At 50.5% G+C, this 16,210-nt stretch overlaps 1 protein-coding gene across 2 annotated transcripts in view; it reads left to right on the top strand.

Moving 5' to 3' along the window:
- mdy (diacylglycerol O-acyltransferase) overlaps positions 1–16,210 on the top strand; it is a 95,122-nt gene that overhangs the window by 74,232 nt on the left and 4,680 nt on the right. The window contains exons 9-11 of one of the 2 annotated variants that reach the window (XM_017911347.1): positions 6,050–6,094; positions 13,031–13,209; positions 15,616–15,769. In XM_017911347.1, the coding sequence (XP_017766836.1) occupies positions 6,050–6,094; positions 13,031–13,209; positions 15,616–15,736 (345 nt within the window). In that variant the 3' untranslated portion in view covers positions 15,737–15,769. Of the gene's footprint in view, positions 1–6,049; positions 6,095–13,030; positions 13,210–15,615; positions 15,770–16,210 lie in introns of those variants that run through there. The other variant, XM_017911346.1, reaches the window with a different exon arrangement.

Genomic DNA, 16,210 nt, shown 5'->3' with positions numbered 1-16,210 from the left:
CTCGAATTTCTCGAGAAGTTGCGTCGAGTCACCCTTTGTAACAAATAGTCCACGCGTCTTCTTCCCTTTCTTACATTAATCCCATCCGTCTTGGGATCTTTTTGCTCTCGTCCGCCGTCAAGATCTCGGCTATGGGTCACGATTAAAAACTCCCGGTTTCTTGTTTCGCCTCGAACACTGGAAGAATTGCCAACTGAATTTCATTTCCCAATTTACGTCTTTGCGCGAAATTTCGGCGTAATTAGACCAATCGCACTCGTTTTAATCACTTTTTAATTACGAGAAATTTCACCGAAGCCCCGCGTTCTTTTCAATTAACACTGTTAATTTATTTGCTCCTCCTTCATCGATTTCCACTGAGCGGAGATTGCAAAACAGAGTAGCCTGTATCGAGGCCGAAGTTACAGTTCTCGACAACATCAACGAACTTGCTACCTTACCTCTAATTAACATCGAGGCGGTTACCAAACGGACTTTTATTAATAAAGTTCTCGTTCGTCAGGCAGTTAACGCTTCCGTAGCGATTCGTTTCTTTCTAATGGCTGCCTACTCCCACCTGGCTGCAATATTATTTCAATTAATTACACCCGGGTGGCATCACGTGCCAGCTATCGACGCTGCATCGCACGTACACGCGTCCCGATGTATTCATCGTACGCGAAGGCCAACGTTTAATCGGACTTAACAACTGCTTCATTCGCTGTACGATTCGCGTACCTCGTCAACTAATTACCCCGACGTTTACGCGTTAACAAGGCTACCCATCTGGCGCGGATTTCATTCCGCGACTGCGGGTCGTGTAACCTTCGAATTGCCAATCTTCGTGTCGAGTGTCAAGATCATCCGATAGAGAAACGGAGTCGAGAAACTCGGCCACCGTCGGGGAGACCAAGGGGTGCTCCAACGAGTTGCGATTTTTCGACGCGATCAACACGCGTAAACTCGAAAGTTAATCGTGTCAATGGCAAAAAGGGCGATTTCGATTCGTCTCACGGATCGCCGATAATCTTGTGCCATCGATGACGCGTAAAAGGGCCAAGGGGTAGGTTTTGTCTATCGCTCGCGTCGCACCTGCACACGGATGACTTCACGCTACAGGTCAATAAACCGATCGAAAGGTGACGGCGTGGTCGCGTCGAGCGTCGTCTTATCGGCTCGACGACGTGCTGCTGCTTAAAGGGATGAACGTTTAAAGGATTTTCGAGGGTGCTAGAGGGTGCACAAAGGACGGCGAGTCGGTGGGTGCAGCCACTGCAACTTAGCCGTTCGCACCTTCGAGATCGTTGACGGCGAAACGGATGAAATATCGTATCGATTTCCCATCGCGGGTGCTCGTAAACTCTCTCCTGCTCCTCTCTCTCTCTCTCTCTCTCTTCTTTTTTTCTTGCTCTCGCTGGTCTTTCCTTTTTCCCGATGTTATACGGAATCTTTTTCGGAGACCGCGAATGCACGCGGGTCAACGAGCAGTCGAGCAAGGGAAAAAATCGTGTCCGACTTTTCCTCCCGTTGGTGGCTTCCGAATGATATTTTTATTTTCGCTCGGTACTGCTTCTTCTACTTCCGCCTCATGTCGGCCTCGAGAAAGCTTCCCGCTGAACGTTGTCGTCGGGGAGGAATTTTCAGTGCGTCGGATATTTGTCCGGTCCCGTCTGAAAGGTGAAACGACCAGCGGTGACTCGAGATGGCGGCAAAGGTGAAATGCGACAGGTAAAAATATTTCAACTCGTCGGGGCTGAAAAGTCGATACTTCCTGTACAACTGACAGCCAAGATTATTACGAATGGAAAGGTATCCTTAATAATTTCGCCCTTGACACCGACAAGAAGCCGGCTATCCTATTTCGTCGACTCGACGTGGCTTCCTGATACCTTTCTCGCCAGAAATAGAGGTCCTGTTCACTCGATCGTTAACAGACTTCCATGAATATTCTCGTTCGCGGCGGACATCGAGTACCGCCGGCTGAAAGTATCGGATTGTAACGGAACGTCGACTCGGGGAACAACCGAGACAGAAAAGTTATCGAGAACGCCTTAATTCTTTCGCCAGTTCGTGATAACGATGGCGCTGTACTGACAGGCGAAACGAGAAGCGCTATTACTTCCGCTTATACCGTGATGGGAATTCAATTACAGACGTAGTTTCACGGTTCCTCAAAAACGTATCGCCCCCGTCTGTCTTTCCACGCCCTCTCGGGAACCCAACGTCATCCGTGAATGGTACGGTTACGTCGGTTATGACGTTTAATAAATGACAAGAGGCAGGAGAATTGATTCGAGGAAAAATAGGAGATGGAATAAGGGAAGACAGAGAGAGAGAGAGAGAGAGAGGGGGGGGGGGAGCCTGTTCCACGTCGTTTGCTCGAGCTAACATCGGATCCACCGCGACCCTTCCTCTCGGAATTACCCCTAATTTTTCCGCTGCGAGTGACGGGACTAGATGAAGGGGCGATATAGCACGCGCGTACGCACGCTATAGGAGACGGCTACGCCATTGTCGGCTAGAGTGGAATTCAATTCGGAGCCTGCGAGTCGCCAGTATCTCGAGGATACTCGCGGCAGCGCGACAAGAAGGTGTTGGTGGATGCAAAGTCGTAAATCTCCGGCCGCTAATTGAAACGATGTCGAAAGAAGGAGACGATAGCGCGCAAGCCTGCAACGGCGTAGCTGTCCTGACCGGCGCGGGTACGATGGAAACGGCTTCTTCCCACCGTTTCTCATTCCCTTCCTTTTTGCCACTCCTCCCTTTTTCTCTTCTCCCTCGTCTCGTCCCAGTCCGAAGAAGCGCTTATAGGTCCGCTCGCGAGGCGAAAAGAATTGGCCGCGTTCCGTTCCAGGGGAACAGTATTCAGTTTCAGTGGCGTAGACAACGGTGCCGGCTCGTGGGCTCGAGTTACCACTGCTCCAACGCCTCTGGTGCTCTCGCGTTTTCGTCAGAGACGGCTTATTATAACCCTTTGTGCCCGCTAAGGCTTCTCGCCGGAAGGTTTCTGGCCTTTGATTCGACCAAAGACGATCGATCCTCGCGCAACGTCTCGCGCACGGTCAGGACGCCGAGGAAGAAGAGGCACGGATACATTCTGCTTTTATTTTCGCTTCGAACGCTTCTCCACTTTCCCCTTCTGTGCACGCTGAACGCGGCTCAAGCTGTGCCATTCATTCGCGAAACCTCTCGAGCCAACCAAGCACCCTTTCAGCTGGAAATAGAAACGCGATCGTTCGAGATACCGCCGGTTTTTCGGCGAAATTCAACAAGTCCTTTGTCGTTCCTCGGATCGGCCGCACACGTTCGAACCTGGACGTAATTTTTTGCCAGAGCCTTTCGTGGACGAACTCTGCAGAGAGAAGTAGTTTAAAGCGGATTCTTGGGGGCTTTGATCGCTTTTCGGGTCAAAGGGTTCTCGCTCGAGTGATGTTAGCATGAAGCTTTATGCCACGGTAGTTAATTGTCTCGAGAAATGCGATGCCCTCTTACGCTCTCGGGGGTGAGTCGGAGAGTGGCCGCTCGGGGTGCGAGGTCCCTCGGAGCACTCCGGCGCGGCACGAAGCCGTAAAGAAAGAATATCTCGAGGAAATCTGTAACCCGGTTCCTCGTAGTCGTTGACGAGTCTTCCGAATTGCAAACTTACGCGAGTATAGCGGTACTTGGAAATTCTTCCGTGCGATATGCATCGACTTTGCCGTATTATACGCTTTCCGATACATTCTACACGCGTATATACACACTTGCGTACTCGAATGGTCGATCGTATGCTCGCTGATTTAATTTCTCGTATCCAAACATACCTACCACTGTCGTTCTACTATCGTCGAAAGTGGATTTTGAAATCTCCCTCTAAAATCTACCTTTAAAATCTACCTGTCCCTAATCCATGACACGATCGAACCAATTATAAATGGCTCGTTAGATTATTCTCCCATTCACCGCACTCGGGTGGATGAAAAAGTGGGTAGGTTTAAGGTCCTTTGTACAGGTTAATATTCGCGTGTAATTTCATTTCTCCATTAATGAACGAAAACTACTTCGCTCCATATACGTCACGGTGGTTGGCTAGCCGTTTCGTTCATCGCCCATATTGTCGCGTGTACGAGCTATTTAACGGAGTAATTGTTTCGAGCATCAAGTATTAAAGTCCGTGAAAATCCCGAACATTTGCGGTTAAACGATCCAACGTGTTGCTTAATTCGGCGGCTCCTCGTCGTCCGATAAATTCATAGGAGCGAACTAGCAGGCCGGCTTCTATAATCCCCTGTAAATTCTATTCATCCACGGATCCCGGCGTTCTCGCGGAACGCCAATTATCTTCTTCGCGAAACTTTTATCGGGCGGATCAAAACGATTATTTAAGCGTCAATTCAGGGAACATCTCGTTAGCGAGTTCGAGCGTTCCCAGACCGCGCGGGTCCACTCAAATTAGAATATTATATTCCCGGTTTATAACGAACATGCATCAAGCACTGTAATTACGAATCCCAGGATGCGTATAATTATACATAGTTTCGTTTTAATCTGCGAAACGTTCGCGAAATTGCCATCTCCGGAACGGAATCGAATTACGTTCACGTTGCACACGCGTAACTTTGTATTTGCATGAAACTTCCCGCCGCGTTCTTCGCGTCCATATGTAAAAATTGCATCCATACCCACCTTTCTCATCGATAATTTCCATATGCCGTACACGATTCTAAGATCATCAGCTCGCAAATGCGCGCGTACTTGCACGTGTAGGGTCATTCGTACGCGCGCGAGGCCGGATATGTGAACACGTGTACGTGTGCGTACAAATGGCGTGTTGAAATCGACAGGAGGCTCTTTAGGTATTTATTTGTAAGCCGGGGTATATAAGCTTCGCGAGTTCTCGTGTTGTGCCATTCGGAGGGACCTCGACAAACCGCCACTTAAGCGGAACGCCGGAAGGGTAGTTTCCTTCCCCTGTATTCAATTAGTACACCGCACGAAATATCAATTCCATTGCTGGAAAGCTCCTTCGACGTTTTCGAGTATGGGGGAATAAGAGGATACTTTCCAGCGACCGCAAGTACTCGTTGCGCCCAGTTACCGAACGCTGTTAATCTGTGGAACTTCGTGTTCTTCATTCCGTTTATCACTTGCCGTTTTAATCGACGTACGTTTACGCGACCTTTACGCGGTTGCCATCGTCGCTGCTAGCCGGCCGGCTGCTTTTTAATTTCGGTACCGTTACGAAATTCTTCCTTTCTTTTTAACCGTATATGCACAGGTTCGCGATTTTCCCTGAGAGAGATTCGTAAAACCGAGTCTATAAAATGGACTCTTTAAACGCGGCACGGTATTTCAGGATTTTCCGAAGAACATGGTTATTTATTATGTGCCATTACGATACCTTGCTACATGACACGACTCGCGGAGGGAAAACATTCAAGGCATTATATTTTCATTGGGACTGGCTACTGGATATAGCGCAAAGTGTGACAAATTTCGGGGATATATTCGGATTACATACACTACGATGAATAAATATAAATACTAACAGATGTGCTGGGTTACGTCTATATATTTTATACGTTTGTCAAAGAAACGCGCGAAATTTATTCCCAAAAAAGTATCATTCTTCCTATAAAGCAAATAAACAAAACGACAAAAATAGCCGACATAGTGCGCACCGATATAATTCAGTTTTCATCGCTGGCCATGGTAAATATTTCCGCGATGTTTTTCACGCGTAGAAACACGTCCGAACGATTTTCAAGCGTTCCAAAACATTTCCGAACTCGCGCGATAGCACTTACATCGCTGAACCTACAAGAACCACGAGCCCGTTAATTATTTCGATGTTTTAATTACGAGCTACCGCTGTTCATCGTAATCATTGTGCAAAAATTTCCGCGCGAACTGGCGAATCCCGCTACATATTCCGCAGGTTTGAATCCAATTAGGAACTTTCGTTTCGTACCCTTGTTTCACCCGGATCCCACCATCCGCGCCCGTTCCTCCTACAACTTCCAATTCCGCTCGTATTTACCGCTTACGTGGCTTTCTTCGCATTAATAATCGAACTTCGTTTATTTTTCAGAACATGGACGTGGCGAAGGCCTCCGAGCGTTTGCTGAAACTGGCCGTGAGTATAATCCAATCGAGTCGAAAATAGGGTAGACGCGAGCCACCGACCGGAAGCACTCGACCGTTCGGCTTGTTAGACCGGGATCGAATTCACGATAATTCGCGATTCTCGCGATACGACGAAATTAATCGTGCCCGAATTCGCGGATGCCGAACGCGGGAACGGCGTCCTCGTTAGAATTACTAAACCTTCCACGAGCGTTTCCGCGTTCTCGCCGTAACCCGTGTCTCGTGTTTTCCCTCGGTAGCGTTCGTACGTACCTAACGCGTACGCGGTACATTATTGCACCTGTGTTCCCCGCGAGATCCTCCCAGAACCGTTCGCCATCCCGTCGAAGACCTCTCAGGCGGAAAGCCTCGGAGCAATATTTGCGAATTCAATCTCCTTTCCGTTGTGTTCGCCAACTCGGTCCTCGCAGGAGGCGTCGTTCGATCTCTGGGACGCGTCGCCGGAAACCGTGTCGCCGATAAGTGTGCCGCTTAATACAGCCCCCGTTGCAAATCCCCCGCCGCGGATAGACACGACGAACGCTTTAGTTTCGACTCCGGCAACCGAAACGCCGAGGCGGGCTACGAGCGTTTCAATGCACCCCGGTTCGCCCGAAACTTTCGCGAAACGTACGAATTCATGATTCAACTTTCGTCCCGTGTACAACGACGCGGCGGCCGCGCACGTCGCCTCCGCGTGAATTATACGCTCGCAGAAGTCGTAGACTCGTAGGTAACGGAGTTTTCCTGTAACTCGTGTCGCCTTCACCATCGATAATCGAGCCAGCGACTCGAGGCACCGCTTCCAGGGAGAACCGGTGGAGCTCACCCTCATAATAAGATATTCTTTCCTCTGTCGTGCCGCGGGCGACGTTTCTGTACGCGGAACGAGAGAGAAGTCGGTTGCTTCGTCGATTCCGCAAGTGGAAGGCAATGTAGCCTCGATGCGGCACGTACACGTATAATTCTCTTACGAACTTCGTATTTCCTGGCCGGTTCCTAAAGCTCGCGATGCTCCGGGCGCGTCACCGACGAAGACGACGACGTTTAGCAGTCGGAGGCTGCATTCGCTCGAGCGTTTTCACCCGCCTTTAAAACCGAGGTACCCCTGGTACCGGGGGTAGTTTTAGAGGCGAGAGCTCGCGTCTTGTCTTAATTCCCGTCGCGTATTCTTACACCCCTCGATTGTTGGCCGCGTTGACAGCGCGGCGTGAAAGTCGGGAAATATGGCTGGATCGCGATATCTCTCGGGTGTCGTTGGTTTGCAAAGGCACGAGAGCACCGGCGACGACCCTCTCTGTGTATGTATGGATTTTATCGAATTTCGAACGGGAAATAACCGCGTTATCCCATAACCGGCGACGTAAACTCGGAAAACACCGCTTCATAATTTGACACGTAACATTTGCGGGTACCATTAAAGCCGCGATCCGACACCCTCGATCCTCTTTCTCTCTCCTTCTTCGCCTCTCGCGCCGTCGGTTCGGCGCTTTCAATGCGTTAATTAAAATTTTCACTTCGGGTTTACAACGATAACAGCGCACGGTCTCGTGTACCGTGTCGGAACGGGTATGCGATGCGTAAAATACACGCGCCGACTGGCGTATCAAAGGAACAACGTCCATCATCAACGATAAAAACCATTAGATTAATTCTGTATAACGTGATATCGCGGACCGTTGTTGTACTCGCGTACGAAAAGCCAGCCGTAGGTGGCGATCCCGACGCGAGGGTGGGGGTTGCCGGGGGTGGGCGCATTAATGGAAGGGTAATCAGAAAAATGGGTTTTCGAGTTGGCCCTGTCCGCAACATTTTCCGGTATTAACGTGAAAGCCACGCTCGGACAGAAACAACAAGTGTCGTGCAAATAAGCAACCCCTGTCGTCGATAATGGACGAAGGATTTTTAACTGGAACGCGGAAAAGCGTAAACGCAAATTTATGGCCCGTACCGGTATTACCGTGACAGCGACCCGGCGTGCGACTAATATTGCCTGACAATCGAAATGTTTAATATCGGTCACCGTATCCCGAAAGGGTCCTGCACTTTCGCGACACTCGACTTTTTTACGCGAACGTCCTCGTTTGCAGTTTAAAGGCCAATCGAGTGTCAGGCTGGTGCTCGATAAACGAAAGATCAATTGCCACGCGAAGAATACATTGGTCGGTGGGGTGGGACAAATACGAGCAAGCATTCGCCAACGAAATCATGCAGCCCCGTACAGGGTGATTCTTACCGAGGGTGATCGATCGTTATTTCATTATTGGATCGCTCGTCGAAGAAACTGATGGATTTTTCAACGTTTCGCGCCAATCCGCGCCTTTTCACCGGATTTTTACTTTCATCGTTAATCCAAGAATTCGCGAGAATTTATAGCCCCGCGTGAGACTCTGAAATCCGGATAAAAAATTGCCTCGAGCTATTTAATTACGGAAAAGATTGCAATTGCCTCTCGTCCTTGCCGAATCTTTCGTGCCTTTTCGAAATCGCGAGGCTTCGCTCGATTACCGGATTCGAAAAATATCTCGAGTCTTTAACGAGACCTTTGTCTCTGGTTCCTCCTGTAAAGGACCATAAATGCACCACAGTGCGGGTACCCTTATATATCACAGACCGCAGGCTTCGCCGGAATGACGCTGTTTGAATCTTCGCAGACAGCCGGCGATTCTGTAAGAATCACCCAGTACATCCGTCTCGCGCCTTCGCCGTTGTGTTGGTTCCACTTGGCCACGACGCGACGTCCAGGCCGACGGCCCGATTCCATTCGATCGTCGTTACTCGTGCTCGTTATTCTCTCGTTAGTCCAAATGCTCCAGATCGAAACTAGCCAGCCGTAGTGTTTCGATCAGTGAGCCGGACTCGGTGAACCGAATTCAATTATATGACTTGGTCCCAAAGCGACTACCGCGAACGTCCTCCCGGCGCGCGTATAATAGCGTCCTTTCGCTGTTAGTCGCGTTGCTGGTTGTTTGCGATTAAAACGCCGGCCAAAAAGCCACGCATCGGCGGGCTTGGTTAACAAATTTTTCCCCGGCGCTAGTTAATTGGACCTATCGCGTCATTAATTATCGACGTCTGCGGCTCGACGTGCAAACAACGGTCTGGTTGGTCCGTCGTCTCGTGTGGAAAAATCAAGTTTCCCTCTCTCTAAATCATCGAGGATTACTCTCGACCTCTTTCCCCGCGAAAAAAAGGAGAAAAAGGATGGAAAAAATGGAGGGAAAAGGGAAGAGAGAAAGCTTGGGACTGGGGATCAAATAATTTTTGGAAAGGGGGATTACCGGAAAAATCGAAGAGCGAAGTCGACCGGTAATAACCGTCTTCGAGAGCGATATCGACGCGAGCTTTAACTGGGAGATATAAGTGGCTCGGTCGAAGGTTCCTCGAGGCGAGCGCAACGAAAACTCCTCTTCCAATCTCATAAGTCACGCCACGAGAAGGATTGCTCATTCTCGAGACGCCTCTTTTGTCCCTTCTTGTTTTCCACCCTCTCCGCATCGCGTTGGCAGCGAGGGCGAGGGAGAGAGGAAGAGGTAAAGAGAAAGCAAGGAGGGTAGTTTTGAAGCGGGGAAAAATAATTGTTTGTCGATCGAGCAATGAAATCTGCGAGAGAGGAGAGCCCGAGGAAGAAAAGAAAGCCCGAGGAAGGGTAGAAAGACGGGAGAGAGCACCTCCGGGATACACGAGGCTCATACAGCGAATCCTTATTTTCGTTTACACCGCAAATAACTGCGAGGCTGGTCGCAGGCGACCACAGACCATGACCGTCGTCGGTTAATTGCGGTTCTTATATACGAACCTCGGCTGAACTTGGAAGACAGAGGATGCCGGTGTTCGACCAAGGGGATAGATCGGCGTAGAGAGGGCGCAGACGGCGCGGCAGGCGGGGTTGAAACTGCAATGTAGGACGAGACTTTAATCTCGTCGTAATGGGGAAACGCAATTTTCCTGCAGTCCGCTGCCAACGAGGTCGTTTCCTTAGATCGATCTGCTTTATACGAGCACGACCCTTCGCTCCGTCCACTCGTCGCTCGTTTCGGAATCTCTTTGACGCGCGGCAGCAGCCCCTCTAACGAAAAAGACGAAGGGCCTGGTGAGAGAGCGAGAGAGAACGAGAGAGAGAGAGAGAGAGAGTGTCGTGTCCCGTCGTTGCAGGTGGTCCTGCGTTAGACTGTAATGTGTGCTTTATGCATATATACGGAAGGAACGATCGATCGATTTCCATCAATAATGCAGGCATATTGGATTCAGGCATACGACGAGGAGGGTCCATTGAATTTCCGATATGTACTTACCCACGGTTGAACGTAATATGGACACGACCGTGGTGGCCGGTATCGTTAGCCAATCGCGTAAAAATCGGGGGCGAGAATGTCCAGCGATCGTCTTCCGGAATTCGGCGTCCCGAGCTTTGTTCGTTTCTTCAGCACGTCGCCAACTGGTCGAGATCTCTCGTTCCTCGACGTACCATTCGCGATAAGTAACCTCTCTTTCTCCTACGTTACCCCGTGAAACTCTCTTTTCAACCCTGGAACTAGGGATAATAATTGTATTTCCTTGACTAGTCGCAACGCGTTAACGTCCTTATCGTTTCTCCGTCCTCAAATCCTGACGGCGCAGAAATCTTTGGCAATTTTCTTACGCATTCTTAAGTAGCTAATCAATATTTTCCATTTTCAGCCGAACCCCTGCCGCGCTTCAGCGTCGCGCTCTTATTTCCTCGCTTCTTTTCCCTGCTTCTCCTTTTTCGTCTGTTCACCGTTGCTCTCGCGGGAGCACGTCACGTACTATTTACTGCAGCAGCGAGGCCTGCGCGCCTCTGTAATCTAACTCGAGTAGCTGTTATCGTATGAAGAACGGGATGTAAGAATAACAATCAGGAACGGGAGAAAAATTGAGCAAACTTTATAGACGTCTCGCCGAGACGACGGCGAAATTGCCCGATCCTTTAACCTCGTCATTATTTCTTCTTCAACGAACGCGATACGATTTTCTATCGGAGATCGATCTCCCGTTCCGCTCTTTGAGCCACGAGACGATCCCTTGAAAAAATATTGCTTTAATAACGGCACGATCTTCGATACTCTGAAACGTCTGATACCAGACGTGGCAGTTTCTTTCCGTCTCGCCAAAGACGTCGGCCGCGTTTAAGCTCGTCGGACTTTCGGGGTAAACGTGATTCGATTTTTTACCGAATACTCCGTTACAACCCCCGATACGAGTTCTCGCGAGCCTCTACATTTCCGTCCATTGATCATCCCGAAATTGCACGCCTCTCCTTAAAACGGATTAAAACTGATTAGAACGGCGGCGGTGATAAAACGGAGCGCACAGGCCCATGAAAAAGTCGTTGGGAGAATTTTCAGCGAACGCGTGAAAAGGGGCGTAACGAAGTAGCGTAACCAGGAGCAGTTGGTCGAAGAGACAAAAGCTAATAGGAAAAGTTGGTTGTCACGAGCCGGCGAAACGAACCGAGAAAATTCAAATTCCCGCGCCGATCCCTGGCTCCGCCACGTCACATATCACCCGGCAAGATTTTTCCTCCTTGATGGAAACTCCGGTCGAGGGTGGAGGGCGTTTCGTTTGCGAGATAGCCCCTGGCCAGGAAGCCGAGACTCAAAGTTTACCCGACCGCTTTTTCCTTTGTGGTATCATCGGCGTGTCTCAAACGGTTCAACAGGGTTTTATCCCGCCCCTTTCAACGGGTGGTCTCGCGTTAGTCCCTTGCTCTAACCTTCGGAGCGGCGGTATGCCGGGGTAAACGAAATTAAAACGTCGAGCTAAGTTTTTGCGGTGTACGTGGGCTGGTCGCGAGGAAGGGGGCAACGGTGGCGGCGCGACGGTGGTGATAAAAGGGGTTGATGAAAGAGGAGAGACAGAGGGACGACCCCCTTCTTTCCGCGAAGAAAGACGCGCTGTCCCTCTCTTTTCATAAAAGTGCCACGAATGCCTGCCGGCAGAAGAGACTTGACCTTTGTGCTTGGCAACATTATTAAGTCCTTTGGAGCGCGTAAAGGGCTGCCGGAAGCGGGGCGAGGTTGCTCGAGGGGGAATTAGAGAAGACATTCGAAACGAAATAACTTCAAAATTCTTCGTCGGACCGAGCGGGACAGGCAGGAATGGAAGAAAGTTACGCCGGAAGAATCCGTCTGATCTCGCTGCGATTGCCTTTTACTTCTTCTACGTCTTCCTCGCGATTCTTCTCTGCCTCATAGCGATCGCGCTCCGGGTGATGTCATTCCGGCTCGCCATTTTTCCGAGAACTCGCGCCACCGTCCACCTACGGTGCCCACCAACGCGACTCGACGAGGACTCGGGCGGACTCGAGCGTGGAATTACCTCTCGGCCAGAGTCCAATGCGAATAACACCCGCGACTCTTTCTCTTTTCCCCTCCGTCCCACCCGTTAGTCCTTTGTGTCGCCATTAGCGGGTCATTTTAAATATTTCGCAACGCGAAACAGCCACCGTGTTCCTTTAGTAGCCGCGCTTCAACGACTATCACATTTGCTTTCTTCCGTCGTTCCTTTTCCCCGATGCGTCGCTCGGGGTTCATCCCCGCGAGGGTGCGCTAACGCTGGTTAAGAATTACGCGAAATTCCACGTCCGCCCGTAGGCTGGGGGAATGGAATATCGAGGGACGCGAATTCGCGTCGGATTAACGAGCAGCCCCCTGGACGACGATACGAGACAAAAGAACATAAAATATTGGCTGGCATAGCCGCCGGCTACGCGTTTCTCTGCCCGCGTTGCACGTCCGCGATCCAACGAAGATCGACGCGCGCGAAACCGTGCACGCGCGAAAAACCTTTCACAGGCGTAAACAGGGAAGATGAAAGGGACGTCTATTCGACTTAAATAAACGTCGCGGCCCGTGGCTGCGCCACAACCCTCGTCGATATTCCAAATCCCGTTTCTCATACGCTCGTGTTCGTTTTGTGTCCGCAGATACCGAATCACCTGGTCTGGCTGTGCTTCTTCTACCTGATGTTCCATTCGTTCCTCAATCTGATGGGCGAGCTGCTGCACTTCGCCGATCGAAATTTCTACTGCGACTGGTGGAACGCGGATAACATCGACACCTTCTGGAGGACATGGAACATGCCGGTGCATCGGTGGGCCGTGCGGTAAGTGACGTTGATTCGACGTACACCGCGATACGTAGAATTCCGATTGCGCGACGACCAGCCACCGTTTGGTCGAGTAAACGACCCCCGCGCACACTCCGCTCAGCTCGATCGAAAAACACCGGTGTAAGAGGGTAGATCTTAGATTGCACCGATTCGAAACGGAGCCGCCGTTTGCGTTTAGGCGATAGCCTACGGTAGATTACTCCATTTTGATTCTATCTCGGAACACGTTGCTCCAGCACGCCTACAATTTCGCGGCCGCGAGACGCTGGATCTTGCCGAGATGCTGGTTATTTTCCGATAAACGGCGGTTCAATTTCGAAAAGGGTCGCGGACTCGTGGGAATTCGTGTGAATTCGTGTGAATTCGGTGGACACCCGCGGCTGGTTTTATGTCATTGCGTCGACACGACACACGCGTCTGTTTTATTTTATTTGCATCAGCGAAGAAATCGCGAGTCGCGATGGTGGACCGGAAACACGATTACGAAGCGTACCGATATCTGCTGGAATTAATTTCCAGCGAAATTTTCCTTCGAATACCTGGAACGCCAGCGTGCTCGCGATCCCCCCATCTAATCTCGATCCGCCATTCCGGCTGCTGTAACATTCAACGAAACGTTCCTTCTAAACGAACGCATTAGACTAATTCGGAGGAATCTGCGCGTCGCGTTTTCGCGTTGTAACGCGAGGGAAGCATAAAACTTAGCCTTTCCGGCGGCGTGAATGGGACGAAAGGGACGAAGACAGCGCGAGGTGTGGTAAATAGAGGTAGGTCGGTAAGGCAAAGTAAGGAAAAGTAAGGAAAAGTAAGGAAAAGTGAGGAAAAGTGAGGAAAAGTGAGGAAAAGTAAGGGAAAGAAGTCGGTATCTAGCCACTAGTCGTACTTTTGATCGAGCTTCTTTTCGCCTAAGCGGCTAAACTTCGTTAACGAGTGTGCCCCGCTTTAAGGAGATTTAATTACATTTTTCGCGAGAAGCCGGGTCCTGTCTGGCCTCCGAAAAGGAAGAGAAATTTCCGTGAATCAGAGACTTTCCCCCGCAACCTGCACAACCCTCCGACCGCCGCCCCTTTTAACCCCCGTGGAAACTGCTGCGCGGCTAATTGTTTTAGCTTCTACCCTCCCCACATTTCTCTCTGCACCCTTCTATATATATATAACTGCTGCCACTCTAAGTAGTACTTTTAATGTCCGTGTAACTGGAAAGGGTGTCGGATGGCGGCGGCAGGGTGTTTGAAAACTATTCTCCCGCGAAATGGAACTACCCGACGACTCGCGCGCGGCCAAATCTTCTGTTTCAACGTTTATTTCGGAAAATTAATTCGTATACCCCTGTTTACGTACGTGGCACGACATCGGCGTCGCCTTTAATTAATTTCCACTTTGCCCTTTGTCATTTCCAGTTCGTTCGCTTTCTACACGCCCGGTGTACAATGATATTCTTTTTCCCTGCTCGTCGTGACAATTAAGTCGCTACGCTGAATCGTTCGCGCGAACAATGAATATCCCCGTTTACCAGCGGGGCAGAGTATTTAAATCGAGAGCAATTAGGCGCGACATTCGAAACGTCGTTGAATTATTCGTTCCGTTTGCGGGCGTGCAATTTTTCTCGATACGATTGCGCCTGTCTTTTCACTCGATTCCGTATCCCGCCATTTCGCAACGTAACCCCGTTTCTTCGCAAAGAAAAAAGAAGGAAAGGGAGAAAGGAAAAATCCACCTATCGTTAACGTCGAACTTCGTATTCGCGATTCCACGTAAACTCGGTAAATCTTGTACGGGATACACCGTCAGATAAGGGCGAGCTTACGCCATGCTTCGCGCTTTTTATCCCCATACGTCTTCCCCGTCATCGTTCCATTGGATTATGCATCGCTCGCTCAATACAATCAGCAAAGTTGCGAGAAACTTTCCATATAGGGCCTTCCACTTTTCCGCCGGTTTTGCCGGTGCACGTGCCGCTAACAACTCGCGCCACCGCGGTGACGACGGGCGCTTTTACTTCGAAAGTAGCTCCGCGGAAAGTTTAAATCCTCGAAAAAGGTAGCCGTGGAAAAGTTGTTATTGCGGGGCCGCGGGGGAAGAGGGGTGTCGCGTACGTGGAAGGGTTGAAAATCCGAGGATCGAAGGGTTCTCGCGAGAACGATACACGGGAAAACAATAATTCTTTACCGTCTAAAGGTAGAACTCTCGAGAGGGTTGGAGAAACGCGGCTCGTGCCCATTGCAAACCGGCAACTCTCGCACCCCCAGCCCCCTCTCGTTCCCTCAAGAGCGAGAGACAAACGGTCGAGTTGACGTTTCGGGTTCTCGATCGTCTCTCGATTCGAGGCGGATCCATCGAGAGAGGATCTCATCAAGTTGCAATTAACTCAATTCCGTATAATTAACCCGACAAAAACAGTAATCGGCTTTGCTCCCCGGAAGCGTCGGAGTTGCCGACGATGTTCCCGAGGCTCGAGTTTCATCGTTCCTCCCCCGCCTTCGGACCCCCGACGTACTTCCGGCTGCACCTGCGCCTCTAACCCTCGCGTCCCCCTCCTCGCTCCTTTCTCTTTTTTTCCCACCACCTCGGTCGAGATATGCAGCTGCAATTGCAAGCTGCAACTGGCACGCAGCCATGCGACCGCGGCGGCAACGAGGGGTAGAAAAGAGAGCGAAGGACGGGGCGGGAATGGGCGCGAGAGGTGAAAATGGAAAAGCTGCGCGACGTCGCGGGGGCAAGGGAGAGGACGTAGACGGTCGCAGACGGCGGAAAAGGGGGAAGGACGACTGTCGACGAAGACGACGTCTTTTCAGGTTTGTAATGGGAAAAGCCGATACGCATCGTGGTGCGCGCACTTAAGGCTGTTTATTCCCCGCGGCACTTATAATGCCTCTATAACTGGAAGATATTTCGAAGCGTCTTTTCCATGAACGACGAGAACCACGGGGAAAGAAAGTGTGCCTGCGAGAGAGAGAGAGAGAGAGAGAGAGAGAGAGAGAGAGAGAGAGAGAGA

Source organism: Eufriesea mexicana, unplaced genomic scaffold (assembly GCF_001483705.2).
Source record: "Eufriesea mexicana isolate 0111107269 unplaced genomic scaffold, ASM148370v2 scaffold124, whole genome shotgun sequence".
NCBI classification, from domain to species: domain Eukaryota; kingdom Metazoa; phylum Arthropoda; class Insecta; order Hymenoptera; family Apidae; genus Eufriesea; species Eufriesea mexicana.
The sequence above is the reverse complement of the archived record's forward strand: the minus strand, read 5'-3'. Positions and strand labels throughout refer to the sequence as shown.